General features: G+C 41.1%; 2 protein-coding genes across 4 annotated transcripts; one reads left to right on the top strand and one right to left on the bottom strand.

Moving 5' to 3' along the window:
* Positions 1-461: 461 nt before the first annotated feature.
* Positions 462-15,097, bottom strand: ttk (ttk protein kinase). Of its 3 annotated transcripts, none has more exons than XM_020452419.2 (25): positions 14,987-15,097; positions 11,548-11,640; positions 11,190-11,412; positions 10,565-10,671; positions 10,133-10,276; positions 9,786-9,897; positions 9,558-9,642; positions 8,882-8,991; positions 8,707-8,788; positions 8,433-8,541; positions 8,024-8,246; positions 7,800-7,906; positions 7,560-7,703; positions 7,178-7,344; positions 6,814-6,953; positions 4,598-4,730; positions 4,317-4,409; positions 3,980-4,137; positions 3,256-3,407; positions 3,000-3,124; positions 2,816-2,890; positions 2,501-2,677; positions 1,392-1,491; positions 1,170-1,255; positions 462-1,081 (listed from the first exon to the last, which is right to left on the bottom strand). In XM_020452419.2, exons 1-25 carry the CDS (start codon positions 14,988-14,990, stop codon positions 995-997), a joined length of 3,036 nt encoding a protein of 1,011 aa, XP_020308008.1. In that variant the 5' UTR covers positions 14,991-15,097; the 3' UTR covers positions 462-994. The 3 variants fall into 3 exon arrangements, with proteins under 3 accessions (XP_020308008.1, XP_020308019.1, XP_020308014.1); XM_020452430.2 differs by lacking the exon at positions 14,987-15,097 and adding an exon at positions 12,042-12,171; XM_020452425.2 differs by lacking the exon at positions 14,987-15,097 and adding an exon at positions 12,042-12,175 and having other exon boundaries at positions 470-1,081; positions 11,548-11,655.
* On the top strand, positions 12,704-26,632 carry LOC109864596 (receptor-binding cancer antigen expressed on SiSo cells-like). The gene is made up of 7 exons (XM_020452447.2): positions 12,704-13,011; positions 15,075-15,169; positions 15,468-15,546; positions 15,756-15,908; positions 16,527-16,634; positions 18,913-19,007; positions 26,263-26,632. The coding sequence occupies exons 2-7, from the start codon at positions 15,087-15,089 to the stop codon at positions 26,378-26,380; spliced, it is 636 nt and encodes a 211-aa protein (XP_020308036.1). The 5' UTR covers positions 12,704-13,011; positions 15,075-15,086; the 3' UTR covers positions 26,381-26,632.
* Positions 26,633-27,988: the final 1,356 nt, after the last annotated feature.

Below are 27,988 nucleotides of genomic sequence, written 5' to 3'. Positions count from 1 at the left end.
GCTAACCTTAAAGACCAAAAAGCTCATTTTTGTTTTCACAAAGTATTACAAAAGACAATGCTGACTTTGTGGCTGTGCTGTCTAGTGGAAACCATTCCTGGGTGCAAAAAGGTGAAAAAGAGAGATGTCTGGTGTCATGTCATGAAGAGCATGGAACAGTCATGCTGGAGGTAATAGAAAATGGTGCACGCAGTATTGGTCCATTTTCATAGCTCTCCCTGATGTGGTGCTGAAACCCTTTGGTTGGTTTTGATATGAATTTGAGACAGCATTATTACCATACATTTAAGTCATCCCATTTTACATTGTCAGAGCAGGTTATTCCCCCTCTCCACATAAAATGCCACCTTTTGTCCATTCAGCAGCTTCACTATAATTCATTCAAGACTTTCAGATATATATACACACACACACTATAATCACTATATCTGTCTATCCACAGATGAAACTGACAGCTGAAATAAACAAACATCAGTTAGCTAGTTTATTTGTTGAGCATTTTTTGCAGTTACATGTTTGAGAGTACAGTAAAATGTGTAAAGTAAAGAAACACAAAAAATGTCAGTCTAAAAAAAGAAAGAAAAAAGTTTAGATTCGTATCTGTCAAGATACAAGCAAGGGGAAGTCATGAGGACATAAAACATGGAGATGGTAGAGCTCTGTAGGGCAGATATGGACCCGGCTTAAAAAGCTTCCTTATTTCCTCTCATCCTCTGTGTCAGCACTGATCTGACATACTTGGATAAAATAAAAGTAAAGGTTCCACTTCATAGCTTTCACCAATCCAGACATGTCAGATCAGTGATTACTTCAAGGGGAAGGAAGGATACATTTTCAAAGTATTCAAACAAGGCCAGTGTACTGCCAAGCAGGATGTATTTTTCGGGTTGTGCTGAAGCATGGGTAAAGCACGACTTAGGCTATAAATTGAGTCCCATCTGCTGACACCTATGTTTTTTTTTTATGCCATCAGTGGAGCATCTACATGGCCAGATCACATCTTCCAGTTGAGCAGGCTGGATGACTTTACACACCCTGCAGCATCTAGTTTTCGACCACTGTTGCACATTTTCGCCAAGTTCTGTCGATTGTAGAGAAGACGCCAGTCAGTTAAAACCAAATGACAATAAGATGAATATTATTGGAAATTCACACATTGTTATGCTCACATTAGTTGCCCTGGCAATGCTGTTGGGAGACTTTAAGGCAGCGAGCTCATTGAGGATCCTCTTCAGATCGTTATTGTCAGGAGGTGCTGAAAGGAGATATAGAGGAAGACAAAATTACATTTGTTGCAATTCTTTTTCTTATTAAAAAAATATAATAAAAAACACTTGGTATTATGGCAGGTATAAGTTAAAAATATGCATAATGTGTGGGCATTTATGTACCTGGCACAGGTGACTGTTGCTGAGACTGAAGCTTTAGGTATGAATGCTCCAGCAGCTCCGCGATGGAAATCCGCTCTCTTGGGTTTCGTACCAAGCACCTCTGGTGGTAGAAAAACAAAACAAAAAACATATCCCCATCAGATCTATGTAATTCACAGTAAAATCAAAAGTCAACCAAAAAGCCAAATACATAGCGGACTCACTCATGCTTTAAAAAGCATGTGAAAAAGGTAATTCAAATAACCAAATTCAACCTAGCTAATTTCCGATTTATACGGAATTGTTTGACTACAGAGGTAGCAAAACTGTACTTCAAATCTATGATACTCCCCCACTTAACATACTGCTTGACTAGTTGGGCCCAAGCTTGCTGTACAACATTAAAACCTATTCAGTCTGTCTACAAACAGGCTCTCAAAGTGCTTGATAGGAAGCCCAATAGCCATCATCATTGTCACATCCTTAGAAAGCATGAGCTCTTGAGTTGGGAAAATCTTGTGCAATACACCGACGCATGTCTTGTATTCAAGATCCTCAATGGCCTGGCTCCCCCTCCACTCAATATTTTTGTTAAACAGAAAACCCAGACATATGGCAGCAGATCCACAAGGTCTGCCATGAGAGGTGACTGTATAGTTCCCCTAAGGAAAAGCACCTTTAGTAAATCTGCATTCTCTGTGAGAGCTTCCCATGTCTGGAATACACTGCCATCAGACACACATAACTGCACCACATATCACACTTTCACAAAATGCTTGAAGACATGGCTAAAGGTCAATCAGATTTGTGAACATGGTCCCTAGCTGTGTGTTGCCGCTCTCCATGTTGTCTGTTGTCTGTAGCTTGTGAGGTGTGGAAACACTTTGTTGCTTTTATGAATTTTGTCTTGCTGCTTTTTGTATATGTTGCTCTGTCTGTATGCTATGTCTTGCTTGTCCTATGTTGCTATGTCTTGCTTGTTCTATGTTGCTATTGTCTATATTGTAATTGTTTTTAATAACCTGCCTAGGGACTGCGGTTGAAAATTAGCCGGCTGGCTAAAACCAGCACTTTTACTGAAATGTTAATTAATGTGCACTGTCCCTGTAAAAATAAAAATAAACTCAAACCTTCAACACATCTAGCAGATCCTTCTCTGCAATGTCAGGGAACTCTATCTCATGGGTCGGGTCAATGATGGCGTGTAGCTTGGTGATCTGGTTGGTGATGGTCTGGAATGGAGTCTTCCCATAGGTCATGCAGTACATGATGCAACCAAGGGACCACACATCACCTTTAGTACTAATCTATGAATCAAAGAAACAAAAATATTTATTATACATCATTTCACATGCATATACTTCCAGCATTGATACAAATGAGTCCATATGGAATATGCATGTATTAAAAATACATTGTTTAGGAAGGACGGGACATCAGCTCACCTTAAACCGTGCCTTCCCTGGCTGGGATGAAGTGTCTTTGATGGCTTCGGGGGGCATGTAGTTCAAGGTCCCCACCTGTGTTTTGGATATTTTTCTTGAAGATCAATATCCTTATTTTGGCAAGCTTCTGGTTATGCATACATACATTATGAACTACAGTTGGAGATGTGAGTTGTGCTCTTACCTGAGAATCTTTCATAATGCTTGTCACATCAGGCTGGATGCGGTTTGCAATGCCAAAGTCGATCAATTTCAGCGAGGCATTCACAATCACAAAATTGGCAGGCTTCAAGTCACTATGGACAATACCTACACACAAAAAAGTTACTGAAAAAACTAAAAAAGATTCTTATAGAGCGCAATGTTTGGGTATGAGGAACTTAGAAAACAATTGTTACTGATGAAGAGATAGAGTTCAAGACAGATGGAGAGATAATAACCATGTTTGTGGATGGTCTGGACTGCCTCCAGCATATTCTTCCAGTAGAACTTCCTCTCCAGCGGGTTGACAGTTTTACGGTTCCGTAGCCAGGTGTTGAGGTCCAGGTTACCACATTCCATTAGCATGTAGATGTAGCTGTTGGTTATTTCACTGGAACGCAAGAGAACTCGACTGATAAAATGCACTGCTCACTGGGAATCCCATGACATGTATAGTGGGATGGAACAGAGGACCACAATCAAAATACATTGTGTTGGGCCCTCCCGAGTGGCACAGCGGTCTAAGGCAGTGCATCGCAGTGTTGAGGCGTCACTACAGCCCGGGGTTTAATCCCTGCAAGCTGACTTCACTTGTCAGTTGAACAGTGTTTCCCCTGACACATTTGTGCGGATGGCTTCCAGGTTAAACGAGCAAGTGTTAATAGTGCAGGTTACCGGGTCATGTTTTGAAGGACGCACGACTCGACCTTCGCCTCTCCCGTTTGGGAGTTGATACAACATCGATGAGACCAAAAAATGTCAAACTTAAATAATAGATTTATGTTGTTATCATTCCTCTTTTTATATGTAGGCAAGATGACTATGTATTTTATTTTTATGTATGTATCAGTACCACCAGTTTTTGTGTTTTGGATGTATAGTGTATGCATTTTTTATAAAAATCCAAATAATTTATTGCTAGACCCTAGCGGAATAAGTCAGTAGCAAACACTGAACACTCACTAATCATACAGCTTGATGATCTGATCACTGTACTGCTGCAGGTGATTGAGATGCTCGATCTCATTCTTGTAGCTCTCCACTGTCTGGGGATCAGCCTCCTCCAGGTTCACATACTTCACAGCAAACAGCTGATTCCGTTGGTCCAGAACCTGGTACACCTGAAATGACAGAGGACCTACCATCAAACCAGCTGGCTAATCGGCCATCCAACCACCTGTAGTACTTCCCTGGTATCTTAAATTGTCCAACAAGTAACTGTCTTTCGTTTTCCGTTGCACAATGTTTTTGAGAGCTTTTGTTACATTGTGCCTTAATGAACAAGACAACTGGACCCTACCTTACTGGATCCACCTCGGCCAATCATTTTCAGGACGAGGAACTGTTTGCCTTTTATCACGATGGACTCGTTTGAGAGAGCAGTGGTGGAACCCTGAAGTAAGGGACAAGTGCAGAGTCATTCAACCATCAAGTTCACATTTCATTTGACATAGGCCTTTAACTTAAACAGAAAACTCACAAATAGAGAACATAACTAGCTAGGGACATGAGTTAGTTCCTCCTGACCTGACTGCGTCTCAAGTGATCAGGGAAATCCCATGGATGGCATTTGTGGTTTACCTGGTGGGTCTGTTGGGCACAGGACACCTGGCTGAGGGGGGTGCACGGCTGCTGCTGGGCAGGGCCGGCTTTATGGGCTGCTGAGAGAGGGGCCGCAAACGGGGGGTTCCTCTTGACCACGGGGGTAACGTAACTGAGGAGAAAAGGGAATTCAAATGTCAAAGAAAGTCCTATTTTCTGCACCACTGCTTCCAATCTTTCCTCTTGATTCCAAGACGAAACACACTCTGATCTCACCACACTGTCTGCCGTGACTGTTACTTAAGCCACGTCACAGGATGGATGACAGTCTTAACTTTGCACTATGCCAGTTCAGATTAAAATATGCTAATTTTTCAAGAGGTAGTTCTCAAAGTAACCTTTTCAAAGTAACTTTAGTTAAACAAAACATTTTTTTTTATTGAGGGTAGCTTTACTGTTGCGCAACTTCTTGCAGTGGGAAGTAATATTTTCAGGTTAGCTTCCCCAACACTGACAATACCATTTCCTAATATATCTCAAGAGCTGAAATAGAATTAGATTATGGTTATTAGGATCATTGCACAAGAGCTTTTATGTCAGATACAGTGCCTTGCGAAAGTATTCGGCCCCCTTGAACTTTGCGACCTTTTGCCACATTTCAGGCTTCAAACATAAAGATATAAAACTGTATTTTTTTGTGAAGAATCAACAACAAGTGGGACACAATCATGAAGTGGAACGACATTTATTGGATATTTCAAACTTTTTTAACAAATCAAAAACTGAAAAATTGGGCGTGTAAAATTATTCAGCCCCCTTAAGTTAATACTTTGTAGCGCCACCTTTTGCTGCGATTACAGCTCTAAGTCGCTTGGGGTATGTCTCTATCAGTTTTGCACATCGAGAGACTGACATTTTTTCCCATTCCTCCTTGCAAAACAGCTCGAGCTCAGTGAGGTTGGATGGAGAGCATTTGTGAACAGCAGTTTTCAGTTCTTTCCACAGATTCTCGATTGGATTCAGGTCTGGACTTTGACTTGGCCATTCTAACACCTGGATATGTTTATTTTTGAACCATTCCATTGTAGATTTTGCTTTATGTTTTGGATCATTGTCTTGTTGGAAGACAAATCTCCGTCCCAGTCTCAGGTCTTTTGCAGACTCCATCAGGTTTTCTTCCAGAATGGTCCTGTATTTGGCTCCATCCATCTTCCCATCAATTTTAACCATCTTCCCTGTCCCTGCTGAAGAAAAGCAGGCCCAAACCATGATGCTGCCACCACCATGTTTGACAGTGGGGATGGTGTGTTCAGGGTGATGAGCTGTGTTGCTTTTACACCAAACATAACGTTTTGCATTGTTGCCAAAAAGTTCAATTTTGGTTTAATCTGACCAGAGCACCTTCTTCCACATGTTTGGTGTGTCTCCCAGGTGGCTTGTGGCAAACTTTAAACAACACTTTTTATGGATATCTTTAAGAAATGGCTTTCTTCTTGCCACTCTTCCATAAAGGCCAGATTTGTTCAATATACGACTGATTGTTGTCCTATGGACAGAGTCTCCCACCTCAGCTGTAGATCTCTGCAGTTCATCCAGAGTGATCATGGGCCTCTTGGCTGCATCTCTGATCAGTCTTCTCCTTGTATGAGCTGAAAGTTTAGAGGGATGGCCAGGTCTTGGTAGATTTGCAGTGGTCTGATACTCCTTCCATTTCAATATTATCGCTTGCACAGTGCTCCTTGGGATGTTTAAAGCTTGGGAAATCTTTTTGTATCCAAATCCGGCTTTAAACTTCTTCACAACAGTATCTCGGACCTGCCTGGTGTGTTCCTTGTTCTTCATGATGCTCTCTGCGCTTTTAACGGACCTCTGAGACTATCACAGTGCAGGTGCATTTATACGGAGACTTGATTACACACAGGTGGATTGTATTTATCATTAGTCATTTAGGTCAACATTGGATCATTCAGAGCTCCTCACTGAACTTCTGGAGAGAGTTTGCTGCACTGAAAGTAAAGGGGCTGAATAATTTTGCACGCCCAATTTTTCAGTTTTTGATTTGTTAAAAAAGTTTGAAATATCCAATAAATGTCGTTCCACTTCATGATTGTGTCCCACTTGTTGTTGATTCTTCACAAAAAAATACAGTTTTATATCTTTATGTTTGAAGCCTGAAATGTGGCAAAAGGTCGCAAAGTTCAAGGGGGCCGAATACTTTCGCAAGGCACTGTATATGTCCACTCCAGCCCCCTCACCAGTTGACCCTGGGGTCTTTGTAGTTGGGCGTCTGGCAGGCGACGGGTGGGTTGAGTCTGGACGGGAGAGGGAGGGATGGGGTGGGCAGAGAGTCCACCAGACGTGGAATGGGCCTGAGATCAGGAGGGGTGTGCTTTTCCTGATGACAACCAAACACACACACACAGATAAACCCAAAAGGTTAAAATAGAAGAATCCAAAAGAAAACAAAAAAGTGTTAAGTGTCAAAACAGAGGCAAAAAGAGAGACAGAAATGTAGTTAACTCAGCCATAAGAATGAACAAACTAAATTGGAGTTTGATGCTAGCACTTTTCATGTTGATGACACAGTAGTAACACCAAAAATAAAATAGCAAGCCAAACCTCTGGAGACACGACTCGGCTGACACGGGCTGGCATTTTCCACCCTGAAGACAGCTCCATGCTGGAGGGTTTGGGCTGTGTCTGGCTCAGAGGTAAACGGGCGGGAATCTCCGGCTCCCTCTCTCTACCATAGTTTGACAGACTCAATGACCCGTGGGACTGTGGCTCTGTAAAAAGAAACACGCATAAGGAATCTATTCAACTAAAACTTACATCAGGTTTGCAAGCTTGAAGCCATTATCACTTTGTAGTCAGGATGAACAGGGTCATGTTCATTAGGTACCAAACAGGAGAAAACAGAGGGACTACATTTTCCATTGCATGACCTAATGAACACCACCAAGACATACAGCTTAATTGACTAAATTTAAATGAAACCTACCTGGGACACTCTCTCGGTCTTCTGCGGGGAGAAACTGGTAATTCCCGGCTTTTAGCTTCTGCATTGCCGTCTCAATTAGTTCAGTGGGCTTTGCGTTCACCTGAAGGGCTTTCTGTAGTATCGAGGTGCATTTCTTGACCTGACCTATTGGAAGAATATGAACAAAAATCTCTTTAGTATAAGAACTCTATATTACGCACAATCGTTTATGTAAGACACAAATACAAATGGGCAATCTACCTTGAGCCACCTCAAACTGAGCATGTGCTATGTGCACAAAGGCAAAGCCTTTGCAGTTGGATCTCACAACGATGAAGTTGTCCCGAGCATCATCTGGGTCATCAATACTACAGAGGACATTTTTAGACAGCCATCAAACCAACAAACCAATTCTAGAACACTAGAAACACATCTGAATACATGCATGTTTTTTTATTTACAAAAATATCCTTTAGTACACTCACCCTTTGAGTTCGGCAAATCGGACCAGCATCTTGGCATAGCTTTCATTTTTGCTGTACATTCCCAATGGCAGTCTGGAGAAGACTCTGGAATAGCAGTCCTTCAGCTTTAGGAGAAGGTTGGTGTCCGTCTGAGGATTGCCCCTCTTCTCCAGCTTAGTCAGATAGAGCCGGCAAGCCTCAGGGGAGTTGGAACCGATTATCTGGTTTATATGGTCAGTGGTATCTACCATTGAAACAGCAGAGAACATATGAGTGAGGAACTTTTTTTTCTCACAAGTTTACCAATCGGTTAGTGAGCACCTCTTTGAATATGTGGGTGTGCACCAACTAATGCTTTTCACTAAACAAGCGTTTTGTACCGTCAACTACTAGGTCAAAATGGCTTCACTTCAATGTAAAAGGTTTTCACCTTCCACCCTAGTGGCATCTCTTCTGTCTTGCCTGTGCAGCAGTGTCGTGGTGGAGTCTACCATTCCCATGTCCTCCCATGGGCGTGGCTCAGGGCTAATGATCGGTGTCTGAGAGAGCACATCAACAACGATATGATTGTCCAATCAACTCGTCTTTAAAATAGGATTATGTGAGATATCATATGCTCTGCTCTCCATGTTATTTCAACAATTCCCCCCCCCCCCAGCAATCTATAATTACAACTGAAACAGTGGGGATTTTCATTCACAGACCTTTAGATTGAGGAAATCCCCATCTTCAACACGCTTTTGGGCTGAGGACAAGGTAAACATGGCACTTGAACCAGATGTTTGCCTAAAAGAAAGTTCCATTCATCAGTTTAGGCTTTGTAATCCTGTGTTCTGAACGTGTTTCCTTGAAATAGGTAAAAAAAATAAAAATGCTTACCTGGACAAGCTACTTGGGATGAGAGCCTCCCTCCTCTTCACCTGTCTTCCATCACTGTCATCATCATCCATTTCATAGATAGAGCGATGGACTACAGGCACCCTCCCTGGCTAGAAGGGCAGGATAATAACGAACAAGAGATGATTTAAAGCCAGAGAAGTGATGGGGGGAAAACTACTTTAAAACTAGGGCTCACAATATTATATTCTCACGATACTTAGGTACCGATACGACATGTATTGCGAATCTCACGATTCTATATGTATCACGATTCGATACTGCGATTTTATTGCGATTTGATGTTCCTAACGTATTGCTCACTATATATGTCTGCTGCAAAGACAAGAGAGTCATAATGAAAACAAGGTTTGATCAGGCATGAAAATAAAAGTGCGAACATGGCTAACAATTTAAAAAGATGGAGAACAAGCTACAGGATGAAAAATACCCGGGTTTTGGCGCAGATACAACCAACTGGTGCTAGCTAACGCTACCTAGCAAAAAAACACAATCGATACTTGGAGTCAGAGTATCGATACAATATCGTCCAAAGTAATTTTAATTCAAATGTATTTTTATTGCGATATGCAACTGTATCAACCTCCCCAACACTATTTAAAACTACTACTAATAAAATCGAATGTAGAATCTTTAAAAGACTAAAATCAAACTTTACTATGCCAACGGCTCTCTTTCCTTGAGACCCAGACCTCCAAGCTGGAGCCTGGTCCTCTAGGGGTCCATTCCGTGGTTCCATTGTTCTAAGGGAATGAGAAGAACAGTGTCAACAACAAAAATTTCACGAGACAGAATAGAAGAATGTAAATCCAAACAGAGAGAAGCTTGGTGTGAGAACATGGCACTGTAAAAAAACACAAAAAAAACACGGTTTTTGTTTTTTTACCCCGAAGAAAATATACTGGAGAGCTGCAAGTCGCCTGTACCGTCGGAGTCTCTGGAGACTTTGCCAAATTCTTTGCCACTTTTTGCAGAACCATTTATATTATAAGTTGAGACTGAAAGAAAAATTGTTTTAACACATTAAGACAATCAATATACAGTACTAAAACCCTAAAGTAGCATAATAGTGATTTCATTCAAATCTAGGGTGAAGAAACATGTTCATGTATTATACTATTTTTTGTTTTTGACAGTTTAAAAAAAGAGAGAAAATGGTTAATACCGGTTAATACCGGTTAATATCCGGTTAATACTGATCTCAAATGGGATTGGAAATTGGACATAACTAACCTGGTACATTTTCCTTATCCTCAGAGGAAAGAAGTTCTGCTTTGCCCAGTGTCAAGTTCTGCATAGCAGCCTCCAGCAGGTCATTGGGTTTGGCATTCAGTTCAATTGCCCTCTGAAGTATCCAAGTACTTTTCTTCGTGTTGCCTTTTGAGATGGGATAGTAAAGAAATAATAATCTTACTGACTAGATACCAATAATACTTTCCTGCAGCAGTATGGAGTTCCTGAATGGTAGTTTCACAGATTGGACTGATGCATTCATCATTGGCATGATATGAGTAACATGTTAGAGATTCAATAGTTGTATTGGGTGAATATAAAAAAGCTGGTAAAACCATGGAGCCAAAGTTGAATAAATAACCCAAATTGTGTTGCCTGTGTGTATAAATCATCTATGCCAGTCGAACCAAAGATAGTTGTACATCTCTCTACCTTGAGACAGTTCAAACTGAGCGTGTGCAATGTGGACAAAAGCGAAATCCTGGCAGTGTGTAGTCGCAACATTGAAGTTGCCCTCTGCCCCACTGGGGTCTTGAATTCTGAAAGAAATTAAAGGACTCATTCGACAATGTGAAGGAAATAAATAAATACCAAAAGGTTGTCTGTTAAAGGGGCAATCTGGGATTGGTACATACATTTTTAGACTTAAATTCTGAAATTATGCCATTGATTTTTTTGAATAAAATAATTTACCGGTATAAATGCCTCCAGAGCTTAGTTCAACTGTCGGAATCCATCAGAGAGCTCAACATCTAAACTTATTTCACTTCCATTATTTGTAAACCATGTAATTGTAAACAAACACTGAATAGCTTCAACATATGGATAGAACTATTATTTTGAGCTCATGGATGGTCAGTCCTTGCATCTGTGAATTTGAGAATGGTTACCTTTTTGCTAGCCTTTGTAGTTTTCCCAAATCCTAGATTGCCACTTTATTATTAATACACACCACACTTTGTATTTAACTGATGTAGCTAAGTACAGTCAACAGAGGAACATGTTGCAAAACAAAGCTCAAGTCTCTCATGGTACAGCATGATCATGGTTCACTCACACATTCAGCTCTGCAAATCTGACCAGCATTTTGGCATAGCTCTCATTTTGGCAGTGTTTTCCCAGTGGCATAGTTGAGAATACACGGGTATAGAAGTCTGTAAGCTTTGTGAGATGACTAGCATCCAAGTGAGGGTCTCCTTTCTTCTCCAAGACCATCAGATATGCGAGACACGTTTCAGGCGAATTGGAGCCAATGGCCTGGTTGATATTATCAGTGTCATCTGCATGAAAATGGGAGGAAAAAAAGACAGTGAGTGACCGTTTGCAAACTCAGTGGTCTTATATGGGCATATCATTATGTACAATATATGAGGCATGTTGTCTTCGCCATGGAACGAATGAAATGGTTTTATTACCTTCGATTAGACATCTTGTTTTAATTCGGTCGAGCTTCTGACACAACATGGCAAGTTGGTGCTGTCTGTCTGTATGTTCCTCCTCCAACATCGCTGCAAAGAATGTAGCTAACGTCACCGTCGATACGTTAGCTAATGGTTATTGAGGCAGTTACCGACTGTAAGCCTAACTAGCTATTCACACATATGACATCTACGCTATAGTGCGATATATACTCCTGATGTGTGAATCAACAAGCATACAACGGACCCTGATGTAAATAACCAGTTCGCTGGGATGTGTTGCTAAGTTAACGTCCTTAGCTAGCTAACCATTTGCATCTCGTCTAGCCAAAGAAAAGCTAGTTTAGCTAATAACGCGTTAGCTACTAGTTCTAGCTAGTTAGCTACCGGATTATGGTGTATGCCGTAGCACAAAGATTTGCAAGGAAACAAAGCTATAAAGCAATCAAAATCACTTTTTTTTAAGTACATTAGATTAAAACGCATCTCACCTTTTAATCAAATGTAGTTTCACGTGAAATAATTACACTTCCCAGCTAAAAAAAAAACCCAACAGCGTTAGTCTGTCTGTTTATAACACACTTTCAAATCTACCACGTCCAAGTACTTCGTCAGCTCATTGGCCAGTTTGTATGGATGACTACGCCCCAAATATTCAAAATACTTCGCCCACTTCGATTAAAATAATTTGTCATTTTGTAATTATGGAATTGCTCAAATGTACTTAAGTATCAAAAGTAAAAATATAAACCATTTCAAATCCCGTACATGTTCTATTGACGGATAGCCAGGGGCACACTCCAACACTCAGTAATATGTGTTGGAGTAAAAAGTACATGATTATATTTCGGAAAATATAAATAGTAAAGTACAGATAGCCCAAAAAACGACTTAAGTAGTAATTTCAAGTATTTTTACTTAAGTACTTTACACCACTGGTTAATGGTCCTAATTATTTACTCATAATAAATCCATAGTTTGCCTGGATGACATTTATACTTTTATTAACCAAATGCGTATTTTTTTATGCCTATAACATTTCACAGAACAGCTCAAATAAAGCCAAAGTCCTATGATATGTTCTACCACTGGGGGGCAGAAGTCCAAAGCCTACCAATAGCCCAGAGATACTTAGTGTGCCTCTTGCCCCGGCTTTGGTTCCACATCCTCTCCCCAGTTTCAAGATGGCAGCCATGAGGCTATGAAGAAGCGACAAATATTTATGGAATAAATAATGAGAACGGATGCTAGGTAGCAGCTGTTAGACACATATGCTTGTGATATGACTGGTGTCATTATTGCAAGTGTGTTGTTTCGAGAGTGAAATTTACAAGGAAAAATACGTTGCATATCGGTATGCTGTTTTGCTAAGTTAGCGCTAGCTAGCTAAACACATGAATTCTGGGGACGACCACATCTGATTCGCCAGCTGTCAGCTAAGCAAGTATATTGAGCTGCACGGTGAGTGTCTGTATTTTAGCAATGAAGACAATGAACAAACTGTCTCTATCCGTTTCAGACCCCCCAACAATATATCTAACGTTACCTAGACTTGATTAGAATGCCGCGTTCAGAACAACTGGGAACTCTGAAATCTCAGACTTAATTGCGTCCAAAACAACTCGGAATCCAGAAATAAACGATCTTCAATGGAAAATCGATATGAACCGTAATCCAACTCGGATTTCTAACTCGGACCTCTTTCTTGAGTTCCGACTTTCCGACCTGCATGATTTGAGCTCGTATTTGTATGAGTTCTCAGTTGTTTTGAATGGGTGCATTAGATGATGCAGAAATTGAGCCCCACGGTGGTCTCATAATATCCATAAAACCTAGCGTTCAAACAAGGAAATGGTTCCAATAGTTCTTCAAACAGAAATTTTACCCATAGAAATTTTCAAAACAGTTCATTAAGGGTTGTTTCGTGTAGGCTTACCCTGGCGTGACGTTTTGATAACCATGGAAATCTCTCGGACAAGGTGACTTATCAATACATTTATTTTTAACCATTATTTAACTAGGCAAGTCAGATAAAAACATGATTATTTACAATAACGGCCTACCAAAAGGCCTGTGTGGACGGGGGCTGGGATATAATTAAGACAAAACACATCACGACAAGAAACAACTACATAAAGAGAGACCTTGCTGACAACAGCATGGTAGCAACATGGCAGCAGCACAACATGGCACAAACATTATTGGGCACAGACAACAGCACAAAGGGCAAGAAGGTTGAGACAACAATACATCACGCAAAGCAGCCACAATTGTCAGTAAGAGTGTCCATGATTGACTCTTTGAATGAAGAGATTGAGATAAAACTGTCCAGTTTGAGTGTGTTTTTGCAACTTGTTCCAGTCGCTAGCTGCAGCGAACTGAAAAGACAAGCGACCCAAGGATGTGTGTGCTTTGGGGGCCTTTAACAGAATGTGACTGGCAGAACGGGTGTTGTATGTGGAGGATGAGGGCTGCAGTAGATTTCTCAGATCGGGTGGAGTGAGCCCTAAGAGGGTTTTATAAATAAGCATCAACCAGTGCGTCTTGTGACAGATATACAGAGATGACCAGTTTACAGAGGAGTATAGAGTTCAGTGATGTGCCTTTGGGTACTCCCTTGGTGATGGGCAGTGGCTGAGACAGCAAATGTTCTGACTTTATACACTGCACTCTGAGAGTAGTTAGCAAACCAGGCCAAAGACCCCTCAGATACACCAATATTTCTTAACCGGCCCACAAGAATGGAATGGTCTACCATATCAAAAGCTTTGGCCAAATCAATAAAAATAACAGCACAACTATTTACTCTCAGATTTGAAAATGCTAAGTAGCATCAAAGTAGACGACATGCTAAACTACAAATCCCTGCAAGCTCCTGCACATCATCTCTAGCTGACACCTTTGCTAACAGGCATTGTCAATTTAAAACTTGCACAAGACGGTTCACATAATTGCCCATTTAAAGAAATGTAGCCAATTTATTCATTACTACATTTAGCTAACATAGTTAATCCAGAGATGCTTACCTTTGCCTCGATTCGTCAGTCTCGTCCAGATCCTGGCATTTGTAGTTCTTTATGATGGCCACATTAGAAGCTAATTAGCATTTCATTTTTGGGGTTAAATACAGGCAGGTATTTTCTTAGTCACATTGTCCTAGAGAGATTTACACAGTTATCAAAATGTCACGCCAGGATAAGCCTACACGAAACGCAGCCCTTATTTTTTTAAATATCTAAAATCCCTTATGGTAAACACTAATGGTGTAAAAACAATTGGAACCATTTCCCTGTTTGACTGCTAGGTTTTATGGGTATTATGACTCACACTGTGATACTTTTTAAATTGCCAGGAGGAAGTAGTAACCAGGAAGAAAATAGCTAGCTAACTTTCTAGCTATGCTAATGACAAAAGCTATTACAGCTAGCAAACTTACTCATTTATTAGATGGATGTTGATGACAGTCTTGCTTGAAAATTCTGATTATAAATCAAATTTGCTAAAATGCAATGTCCTCCTTTTAGCTCAGCTTCACCATGGCCATCTCTCAGTTTCGCCTTTTCAAGATTTGCACATGGCTTTCAACCTTCCTTTCATTCTTCAGAAGGTTAATATGCAGGTAAGGAACAACCATTATGTTGAATTGAAAGAAGCAAAACTGATCTAGAACCCTTTGCCGTGTCAGATTCGGTCAAATCTGACAGCTGTAGTCTGTAAGCTTTCCAGTCACTTTACTTAATGTTGAAATTAATGATATAGAATGCCATTCCTTGAGCACTACCAAATACATTAGCATAGAAATCAAATGCTATTTGCACGTGAAAATTGCTTCCCATGGAATGCCTTTGCTCTAAAAATGTCTGTTTTTGTGGTGGCCCACAGTTTTGACGGTATGCACATTTCCTGTTTTGACATAGATCTGGGAGGTTGCGTAAGCTAAGTGGGGATCAGATATCTCTTCCAACGACGGTTGATTTTTCATCAGTACCCAAACCGGTCAGTGATATACAGTTTATAAGATCAATAATGGGCTGTAAGTGCTTAGTCGATTCGCTTTACATCCCTAACAAACCTGCTTCCCCCCTATTGTCATTAATTACATCATCAAGCATTTGTTGTGCAACCAACAGTCAATTTTTACTTTGTGGCACACTTAAATCCTTTCTCTTTATTTTCGTCATATTATTTGACCAAACCCTGTGCAGGCAGAAATTGAAGAATGGAGCTCGTGGGATGAAGATGGTCCCACAAGTATCAAGATTGAGGGCGGTAATGGCAATGTGCCACCACAGCCCGGCGAGGAAGTGGAACCAGACTACTTCAAAGACATGGCTCCCACCATCAGGAAAACACAGAAAGTAGGCTGGGTCTTCATTTAAAGCTGAAATCTGTGCCACTGTTCGCCCCAGTGTCTTTTGTTGTTGTGTTTGTTTTGTTTAGTTGATGAAACTCAGGAGGGGAGTGTCAGACAGCATGATAAAAAAAATCGCAGTACTGCACATACTCTAGTATTATATGTGCATGCAATGATGTCCAAGGGGGAAAAGGTGTTTGTTGATTGACTTAACTTCTTTGTTGAAATATCCCAAATGGATGAGGCATTTTCACGAATTATGGATTCCAACTTAAAGTGCATTTCTCAACACTAATTAAAGGTAGACTCAGCAATATACTTTTACCAGAAGGGAGGAGCAGGGTAACTCCCAACGCAAACATAAATTGTCTAAAGGTCGAGGCTGCACTGTACAACATTTTGTTTTCACCGAGCTATCACATGGCATGAGAGGGCGAAGCAAACTCCCGTGCACATGCACTGATGCTTAACAGTATTTGTTTTGGTGGTGAAGAGTGCAGCCTCTTGCCTCACACTCTGTCGATAATATCGCTGGCCACACTGATGCTTGTAGTCGCGCCATATCATATTGTTGAGTCTTAGTAGTTTTAACTTGTCTCTTTTCTCTCTGTCCCCACCCTAGATTGTACTGAAGAAGAGGGAGCCACTCAACTACTTGGTACCCGATGGCAGTGCGGGCTTCTCCAGCAGACTGGCAGCCACTCAGGACACCTCCTTCATTCAGCCATCTGTGAGTTTGTGTAGCATCGCCCAGAGTACAGTGCCTATAGAAAGCTTTTTTTCTCACATTTTGTAATCTAAAATTAGATTAAAAAAATTCAGACAGCGCAGCTGTTAATAATTTGGAATGAGATTCTAACAACTTTACACAACTCTTAGTGCAACAAACTCAGCAAAAAAAGAAACGTCCCTTTTTCAGGACCCTGTCTTTCAAAGATAATTCGTAAAAATTCAAATAACTTCACAGATCTTCATTGTAAAGGATTTAAACACCCATGCTTGTTCAAAGAACCATAAACAATTAATGAACATGCACCTGTGAAACAGTCGTTAAGACACTAACAGCTTACAGACGTAGGCAATTAAGATCACAGTTATGAAAACTTAGGACACTAAAGAGGCCTTCTACTGACTCTGAAAAACACCAAAAGAAAAATCCCCAGGGTCTCTGCTCATATGCGTGAATGTGCCCTTAGGCATGCTACAAGGAGGCATGAGGACTGCAGATGTGGCCAGGGCAATACATTGCAATATCCCTACTGTGAGACGCCTAAAACAGCGCTACAGGACGGACAGCTGATCGTCCTCGCAGTGGCAGACCACGCCTGCACAGGATCGGTACATCCGAACATCACACTTGCGTCATGGTTTGGGGGCGGCGTGTCACAGCATCATCGGACTGAGCTTGTTGTCATTGCAGACAATCTCAAGATTTTGACCCCCCCCCCCCTTGTTCATGGACACATTATTCCATTTCTGTTAGTCTCATGTCTGTGGAAGTTGTTAAATTAAGTTTGCTGAAAATAAACGCAGTTGACCGTGAGAGGACGTTTCTTTTTTGCTGAGTTTATATCCATTGTTTTTGTTAAAATTGCTCAAACTCATAACATTTGGTTGGGGATCATTTACAGACAGCAATATTTAAACTTGGATTATTTTACGCCGATTAAAGTCAGGACTGAGACTAGACCACACAGGAACACTCAGCACCTCTTGGAAAGCCATTCTGGTGTGTCTTTGGTATCTCAGGTTTAGGTTTACAGAAGACCGAGTCGGGTTTTCCGCAAACTTTTTTTATCCTGACAAACTCTGCAGTCCCTGCTGATGACAAGCATACCCATAAAATTTGGCCTCCACATTACTTGAAAATATAGAGGGTTTCACTCTGTGTTGTATTGGATTTGACCCAATCCTGTCGTTTTTAATATTACTTATCAGCCTTGTTGCAAACAGAATGGATCATTTGGAGTGGATTATTTCTTATTTTTTTAAATAAAATTTACACAGGTGTATTTATTTCCACTTTGATCATACAGGCCAGTAATATGGAATGAATGCAATGTTGTTGCATTCAGTTTTCTGAAAACCTGACTGTGGGATAGACCCACTAGAAATACTTTTTAGTCCTGAATGAAATTTGCTTGAAAATCTGATACCAGTTTTTGGGGATATTGCTGTCCGTCAAAGATTTCCAACCAAATGTAACGAGCTTGAGCAATTTTGACGAAAACAATGGATTTATATTGCCCTAAGAGTTGTGCAAAATTGGTAGAATCTTATTCCAAGTTATTCACACACAGCTGTAATAGCTGCCAAAGGTGCTTCCACCAAGTATTGACTCAGGGGGGTGGAGAATTATGATATTTCAGTTTTGCTTTCTTTCCCTTAATTTGGAAAATGTTCTATAACTTTCACTTTAAAACTATGGAGTAGGTTGTCTTAATTGAATCTCTATCTCCTTGTACGGTGGATTAGCGGTACTTATTATTTTGATGAATACTGATTTTTGCAGGGGTGGTGTTTGAAGTTAGTGTGTTTAAAAAAAAAACTTGAATGTTCTAATGCACACTGCTAACCTCTGAAATAGTTGTAAACCGGTGTCTTTTGAAAGGGGACGGGCTGGTGAGGGGCTTTGAGAGAGATGGTACTGCTCTATCCACTGTCCAGATTTCTAAACCTCAGCCACCAAAAAACTGAGCAGCTAGACAACGCCTGTCCAATTTCTTGTTTCAAGGATTACAGACCATCTCTATAGCAATATGAGGAAGTCTGAGTCTCTTTGTAGTTCACCATCTCAAATGTCTATTTTAGTTGGACCAGTGCTCTGACATTGTTCATTCCCAGGAGTGCACAAGTCCTCCAGGGCCATAATTCTCTGTATTCATGTTGAATAAAGCTTTTATAGTGTTGTGAAGAATAGTTGCTAATGGAGATTAGGTCCCACTGCCATCCTATACTGTGTCAGCGACCGTGTCCTGACTGCATTCCTGTCCTCCTCTGTCCCACAGTCTGAGCTTGGAGACATGGATACCTGGCATGAGGACGCCAACGCCTGGGAGGATGAGTCATCAGATGCTGCCTGGGAGGCCGATTTGGTGCTCAGGTGATAGCATTTTTTATCATGTGAAGAGCAAGGGTATTAAAATCTTACACTACAGGTCCAGAGCCTGCTGGTTTTCTGTTTTACCTGACAATGAATTTCACCTAACTGGTGTCCCAGGTCTAAATCAGACCCTGATTGGAGGGGAAGAATGGGGGGGGGGGGGGGGGGGGGGGAGCAGTGGAACTGGCTTCGACGTAGTCTGCGCGGGACTGATTTCTTCCTCCTGCTCCCAACCGCTATCCGCATAACTGGTTCTGAACCCAACCTCTGTCTTGTGATGTTATTTTAGGCGTATGTACGCAGCTCACTTGCCAGCCACAAGTGGCCCGTTTATATTAAGCTATCGGTATTAGTGGGCTATCAGCCAATATGCTAGACTTAGAGAGACTTGCACTTTCTCTTGAGCTATTTTTATAGCCTACCTTTTTAGGAGTGGGAAAATGTTCAGACTGAGACAAATATGGGTTATAAATATGTATTTATAGGCAATGTAGTGAACGATAGCCTAATCATATTCATGTAGTACATTTCCTTGGAAAGATAACTGCCAGTGATTCTCCACCCATGCATTGGCAGCCTACTCTATTTCAATGAGACCACACATATACACTACATTACCAAAAGTATGTGGACACCTGCTCATCGAACATCTTTCCAAACTCATGGGCATTAATATGGGGTTGGTCTCCCATTTGCTGCTATAACAGCCTCTACTGTTCTTGGAAGGTTTTCCACTAGATGTTGGAACGTTGTTGAGGCTTCCATTCAGACACAAGCATTAGTGTGGTCGGGCATTGATGTTGGGCGATTAGGCCTGGATCGCAGTCGGCGTTCCAATTCATCCCAAAGGTGTTCAATGGGGTTGAGGTCAGAGCTCTGTGCAGGCCAGTCAAGTTATTCCAAACCGATCTCAACAAACCGTTTCTGTATGGACCTCACTTTTGGCATGGGGGTATTTTCATGCTGAAACAGGAAAGGGCCTTCCCCAAAATATTGCCACAAAGTTGGAAGATCAGAATTGTTTAGAAATGTCACTATATGCTGTAGCGTTAAGATTTCCCTTCACTGGAACTAAAGGGCCTAGCCCGAACCATGGAAAACAGCCCCAGACCATTATTCCTCCTCCACTAAACTATACAATTGGCACTATGAATTGTGGCAGGTAGCTTTCCCCTGGCATCCGCCAAACCCAGATGGGTCCGTCGGACTGCAAGATGGTGAAGCGGGATTCATCCCTCCAGAGAATGCGTTTCCACTGCTGTGGAGTCCAATGGTGGCGAGTTTTACACCACTCATGCCGATGCTTGGTATTGAGCATAGTGATCTTAGGCTTGTGTGGTGCTGCTTGGCCATGGAAACCCATTTCATGATGCTCCCGACGAACAGTTCTTGTGCTGCCGTTGTTTCCCTTGGCAGTTTGGAACTCGGTATTGAGTGTTGCAACTGAGGACAGACAATGTTTATGCGCTTCAGCACTCTGTGAGCTTCTGTGGCCTACCACTTTGCGGCTGAGCCCTTGTTGCTCCCATCATATGGCGGTGGCATCATATGGCGGTGCCACTTTGAAAGTCACTGAGCTCCTCAGTAAGGCCATTCTACTGCCGATGTTTGTCTATGGATAATGTGTGGCTGTGTGCTTGATTTTTATACACCTGTCAGCAACGAGTGTGGTGGAAATAGCTAAATCCACATACTTTTGTGTACGAGTCGTGCTTGATCTCACGCCCAACTAGATGAGAGATACATTGCTAAAGTTGAAGCAGCGAATTCTGAGTGTGTGTGAATAATGTGACAAAGATGTGCTTTTAATACAATAGGAAGGCCAGCGCATACAAAGAAGAACGATGACCGTTTCCAAATAATCTGTGCAACAACATATAATTTAATCCAGAAGTCATCTGTCTGCCTACTCCCACCCACAGCATGAAAAAGGCTGACCTCACCGCAATGATCTCTGTCGGGACCCACACGCAGCCCTCTACTTCGAGGTTCAGATTTGAGTTTGAGGGGTCTAGAGAATATTTTATATGCAATTCTGTTTTTGAAAATATTTTTGAGACCTATACCATGTAGATATGGCTCCTGATATATTTGTGTATTGGGAATACATAGACTCTCAAGGATACAGTTGAAGTCGGAAGTTTACATACACCTTAGCCAAATGCATTTACACTCAGTTTTTCACAATTCCTGACCTGATCCTAGTAAAACATTCCCTGTCTTAGGTCAGTTAGGATCACCACTTTATTTTAAGAATGTGAAATGTCAGAATAATAGTAGAGAGAATGCTAATTTCGGCTTTTATTGCTTTCATCACATTCCCAGTGGGTCAGAAGTTTACATGCACTCAATTAGTATTTGGTAGCATTGCTTTTAAAATTGTTTAACTTGGGTCAAACGTTTTGGGTAGCCTTCCACAAGCTTCCCACAATAAGTTGGGTGAATTTTGGCCCATCCTGACAGAGCTGGTGTAACTGAGTCAGGTTTGAAGGCCTCCATCCTCACACATCCTTTTTCCGTTTTGCCCACAACCTTTCTATAGGATTGAGGTCAGGGGTTTGTGATGGCCACTCCAATACCTTGACTGTGTTTTCCTTAAGCCATTTTGCCACAACTTGGAAGTATGCTTGGGGTCATTGGAAGACCCATTTGCGACCAAACTTTAACTTGACTGACTGATGTCTTGAGATGTTGCTTCTATATGTCCACATAATTTTCCTTCTCATGTCGCCATCTATTTTGTGAAGTGCACCAGTCCATCCTGCAGCAAAGCACCCCCACAACATGATGCTTCCACACTGTGCTTCACGGTTGGGATGGTGTTCTTTGGCTAGCAAGCCTCCCCCTTTTTCCTCCCAACATAACGGTCATTATGGCCAAACAGTTCTATAGACCAGAGGACATTTCTCCAAAAAGTATGATCTTTGTCCCCATGTGCAGTTGCAAACCATAGTCTGGCTTTTTTTATGGAGATTTTGGAGCAGTGGCTTCTTCTTTGCTGAGCGGCCTTTCAGGTTGTGTCTATAGGACTCGTTTTTACTGTGGATATAAATACGCTTTTACCTGTTTCCTCCAGCAGCTTCACAAGGTCCTTTTGCTGTTCCAGGATTGATTTGCACTTTTCGCACAAAAGTACATTCATCTCTAGGAGACAGAACACGTCTCCTTCCTGAGCGGTATGACGGCTACATGGTCCCATGGTGTTTATACCTGCATACTATTGTTTGTACAGATGAACGTGGTACCTTCAGGCATTTGAAAATTGCTCCCAAGGATGAACCAGACTTGTGGAGGTCTACAAAAAAAAATTCTAAGGTCTTTGCTGATTTCTTTTGATTTTCCCATGATGTCAAGCAGAGGCACTGAGTTAGTCGACTGGTCGATTGTTTGGGCGATAGACTGTAGGTCGACTGAGATTTCTTTAGACGACCAGTAGCAAAACAAAATGAATCATGGTGTACAAGACACCTGTCAGATTTGCACCTGTCTGAGTGCACTGTGTGGAGGCTGTGGGGATGGCACAGTCCATCACATTTGTTCTACTGGAAATGTATATGGTTATATTACGTAAGAACAGTGGTGCGACACTAATAACAATTATTATTTTATAACAAATGTGCTTTCTCCCGCGATAGCGGTCGCTCTCTGCGGAAACACATCAGTGCGCTGTTGAATTGGCGCCTTTTCCTAGACCATGTGAGTAATATCAACGTTAAACAGCAACTCCAAGACTCCAACATCATTTACAAACCAAGCGTGTGTTTAGTGAGCCCGCCAGATCAGAGGCAGTAGGCTGACCAGGGATGTTCTTGTTAAGTGCATGAATTAGACCATTTCCTGTCATGCATTCAAAACGGAACAAGCTCTTTTGGGTGTCAGGGAAATTGTATGGAGTAAAAAGTACATTATTTTCAATTCGGATGTAGTAAAGTTAAAGTTGTGTAAAATATAAATACCCCCAGAAATGAGAAGTTGTATTTTTACTTAAGCAATTTACACCACTGTTGAGAACAATGGTTGGCGACAGCAGCGGTGTTAGGAGACGAGAACAGCCCTTGCCTTAATTTTCTAAGAAAAGTGAGGCGATAGGAAACCCCAACTTTAATTAGGTCTATAATCAATAGCCTCACTGTTAAATGTGTATGTGGTAAGAATACGTATGTGAACCCTTTGGAAATACCTGGATTTCTGCATCAATTGGTCATAAAATTTGATCTGATCTTCATCTAGGTCACAACAATGGACACAGTCTGCTTAAACTAACACACAAACAATTACATGTTTTCATGTCTTTATTGAACACACCGTTTAAACATTCACAGTGCAGGGTGGGAAAATATGTGAACCCTTGGATTTAATAACTGGTTGACCCTCCTTTGGCAGCAATAACCTCAACCAAACGTTTTCTGTAGTCAGGAGGAATTTTGGACCATTCCTCTTTACTAAACTGTATCAGTTCAGCAATATTCTTGGGATATCTGGTGTGAACTGCTCTCTTTAGGTCATGTCACAGTATCTCAATCGGGTTGAGGTCAGGACTCTGACTGGACCACTCCAGAAGGTGTATTTTCTTCTGTTGAAGCTATTCTGTTGATGATTTGCTTCTGTGTTTTGGGTCGGTGTCCTGTTGCGTCACCCAACTTCTGTTGCGCTTCAATTGGCAGACAAAGAGCCTAACATTCTCCTGCAAAATGTCTTGATAAACTTGAATTCATTTTCCTGTCGATGATAGCTGGCTGTCCAGGCCCTGAGGCAGCAATGCAGCCCCAAACCATGATGCTCCCTCCACCATACTTTACAGTTGGGATGAGGTTTTGATGTTGGTGTGCTGTGCCTTTTTTTCCTCCACACGTTGTGTTCCTTCCAAACAACTCAACTGTAGTTTCATCTGTCCACAGAATTTTTTGCCAGTAGCACTGTGGAACATCCAGGTGCACTTTTGCAAACTTCAGATGTTCAGCAATGTTTTTTTTGTTTTTTTTTGGACAGCAGTGGCTTCTTCCGTGGTGTCCTTCCAAGAACACCATTCTTGTTTAGTGTTTTACGTATCGTAGACTCGTCGATAGAGATGTTAACATGTTCCAGAGAATTCTGTAAGTCTTTAGCTGACACTAGGATTCTTCTTAACCTCCTTGAGCATTCTGCACTGTGCTCTTGCAGTCATCTTTGCAGGACAGCCACTTCTAGGGAGAGTAGCAACAGTGCTGAACGTTCTCCATTTATAGACCATTTGTCTTACAGTGGACTGATGAACATCAAGGCTTTTAGAGATACTTTGGTAACCCTTTCCAGCTTTATGCAAGTCAACCATTCTTAATCTTAGGTCTTCTGAGATCTCTTGTTTGAGGCATGGTTTGCATCATGCAATGCTTCTTGTGAATAGCGAACTCAAATTTAGTGATTTTTTTTATTTAAAAAAAATTGTAGGGAAAGGCAGCCCCTAACCAACATCTCCAATCTCGTCTCATTGATTGGGCTCCAGCTTAGCTGACTCCTGACCCTAATTAGCTTTTGGAGAAGTCATTAGCCTAGAGGTTCACATACTTTTCCCAACCTACACTTGAATGTTTAAATGATGTATTCAATATAGACAAAAATACAATCATTTGTGTTATTAGCTTAAGCAGACTATTTTTGTCTATTGTTGTGACTTAGATGATCAAATTTGATGACTAATTTAAGCATAAATCCAGGTGATTCCACAGGGTTCACATCCTTGTGATTTCTTGCCACTGATTATTTAATCCATATATATCAACAGAAATAAGACAGATCCTGCTTTGATGCTTTTTTTGTGTGTGTGTTTAATAGCCTATCCATTCCGTCAGCACCAAGCCTCACGCACCCACATGTCGGATAAACAATTTCACATTCGTCTGTTTTTAATCTTTGCTATGCTGTCATAAAATCTTTACACTTTTTCCCCCCGTTAGAACAGCCTCTGGTATTATTTTATTGTTTATACTGTTCCAAATTGTCAGAAGAAATGATATTTGTAATAACCCTCTTTTTTTTTTCTTGATCTCCTTATTGTTATTATTATTATTATTATTATTATTATTATAAGTAATGTCATTATCATTAGTAAGTTTAAATAACATCCTTGTATAACCACCGTAGGCCTAAGAGTGCATCCTGTTTAGGCTTAATACGCTAAGTTACTTAGGCTTGTATTTAAATACTTCTGTAGGCTACTGTATCCATTAATCATTCATTCATGTCATCACACAGCATACGAGTCATTCATGATTTGAGATGCAATCCAGCATTTTCGTTTTAAAATAAAGCATTCCTTGAGTAATTGGCGTAAACAATAAATAAACCGTTTCATTTTGGAAATTGCATTCATGAATGAATGCGACTGTTTTTGAGTCTTTGCTGTAATAAAGGCTTTACAAAAAAAAAAACTTTTCTTGACCTCCAATATTGGAGTTTGTTATATCCAAGTTATTGATGTGATTATGGTATAGGTCAGTCCCCAGTGGTCACATGCATGCGATGCATACATTTGTCACGTAAATAGAACAAGGGTTGAGGGGAATAGGGTATGTTTTTCCTAAACAAATGAACGATTTCGGTACCAGAACCTTTGTCAGAAATGGCTGTAATTATGTTGTAGCTTCAGCAAAAAAACAACAACAATAGATTGATGTTCTGTGGTCACTGCAGCAGGGAGGTGAGTCAGTCACTCACTGTAAAAAAAAAAAAAAAAAAAACTGCAGCAAGTCTGAACCCGGCCCTACACAATCAAATCAAATGCGGTCATACTCCCTTTAGTCATTTGTGTCTTTTTTAACTATTTCATCAAACGGTGTGCTTTAAAGCATCAGCCAAGCTCAGTACCTATAGTTGATTTGATTAAAACACCTAGGATGTGTCATTTTATGGGGAAAAACACGTGTAAAAATTTGGACCAGATGAATTGTCGGGGACAGCCCTAGTTCAATGTGAAAATCCTGTCATGTTCAGTGTCATATTACTGTCATATTGTCAAGAGATCTGCAAGTTTAGTTGTTATCCAGCAGGTGGCAGTATATTAGAATGTTCAGCACAAAGTCAACATGAAAGAAAGGCATTATTTGCACACAGAAAATTCAGGGACTTCAGGGAAACTTGGTTGGCAGTACTTTTTGAGTTTTTTTTTTTTCTCTCTCTACCTCCTGAACTATCACCTTTGCTCTCTCAAAAAGCTTAGTAATGAGGTTTGTTGCAATCCTTTTAAACTCACACCTTTTTGTGTTTCCCTGTCTACCAGACAACAGAAGATGGCTGAGAGAGAAAAGCGTTCCATGGAGCAGCAGAGGAAGAAGATGGAGAAGGAGGTTCAAAGGATGATGAAGAAGGACCAGAAGATTGCGGTCAAGCTCTCGTAACATGTTTTTTATGGCACTCACCCCGTGAGCCGGAGGGCAAGAAAAGGAACACTTAGACAAACGTCATCACTCTATCCTCTAGTCATCTCCACACGAAGATCAACTCTACTCCACACAGCGGTCATTTTTAAAAATCTCTGTCCACCAGCCATCATTCGAGACATGGCTTGGCCAGTGTGATGTTTGTTCAAAGACGGTTGCATTTAGCTTCCGGAAAGGCACGGCATACCTGGGATGTGTTCATTAGGGCACGCAACGGAAATGAGCGTTTTTTTTTTATCTAACAAGTCCAGGAAGTCACCCCCTGTATCAGTTCTTTCTTTATTTTTTGTGCCGAATGAACACTACCCTGATTTACAGTTGAAGTCGGAAGTTTACATACACCTTAGTCAAATACATTTAAACTCAGGCTTTCACAATTCCTGACATTTAATCCTAGTAAAAATTCCCTGTCTTAGGTCAGTTAGGATCACAACTTAATTTTAAGAATGTGAAATGTCAGAATAATAGTAGAGAGAATTATTTATTTCTGCTTTTATTTTCATCACATTCCCAGTGGGTCAGGAGTTTACATACACTCAATTAGTATTTGGTAGCATTGCCTTAAATTTGTGAGCTGGTGTAACTGAGTCAGGTTTGTAGGCCTCCTTGCTCGCACATGCTTTTTCAGTTCTGCCCACAAATGTTCTATAGGATTGAGGTCAGAGCTTTGTGATGGCCACTTCAATACCTTGACTTTGTTGTCCTTAAGACATTTTGCCTCAACTTTTGAAGTATGCTTGGGGTCATTGTCCATTTGGAAGACCCATTTGCGACCAAGCTTTAACTTCCTGACTGATGTCTTGATGTTGCTTCATTATATCTACATCATTTTCCTTCCTCATAGTGCCATCTATTTTGTGAAGTGCACCAGTCCCTCCTGCAGCAAAGCACCCCCACAATGTGATGCTGCCACCCCCGTGCTTCATGGTTGGGATGGTGTTCTTCGGCTTGCAAGCCTCCCCCTTTTTCCTCCCAACATAATGATGGTCATTATGGCCAAACGGTTCTATTTTTTGTTTCATCAGACCAGAAGACATTTCTCCAAAAAGTATGATCTTTGTCCCCCATGTGCAGTTGCAAACCGTAGTCTGGCTTTTTTATGGCAGTTTTGGAGCAGTGGCTTCTTCCTTGCTCATCTGCCTTTCAGGTTATGTCAGTATAGGACTTTTTTTCTGTGGATATAGATAGTTATGTACCGGTTTCCTCCAGCATCTTCACAAGGTCCTTTGCTGTTGTTCTGGGATTGATTTGCACTTTTCCCACCAAAGAACGTTCATCTCTAGGAGACAGAACACGTCTCCTTCCTGAGCGGTATGACAGCTGCGTGGTCCCATGGTGTTTATACTTACGTACTATTGTTTGTACGTATGAACATGGTACATTCAGGCGTTTGGAAATTGCTCCCAAGGATGAACCAGACTTGTGTTCTTGGCTGATTTCTTTTGATTTTCCCATGATGTCAAGCAAAGAGGCACTGAGTTTGAAGGTAGGCCTTGAAATACATCCTCGGGTACACCTCCAATTGACTCAAATGATGTCAATTAGCCTATCAGAAGCTTCTAAAGC

This window comes from Oncorhynchus kisutch, linkage group LG2 (genome assembly GCF_002021735.2).
Source record: "Oncorhynchus kisutch isolate 150728-3 linkage group LG2, Okis_V2, whole genome shotgun sequence".
Lineage (NCBI taxonomy): Eukaryota > Metazoa > Chordata > Actinopteri > Salmoniformes > Salmonidae > Oncorhynchus > Oncorhynchus kisutch.
Note: the sequence above shows the minus strand (reverse complement) of the source record. Positions and strands in the feature narration are given on the sequence as shown.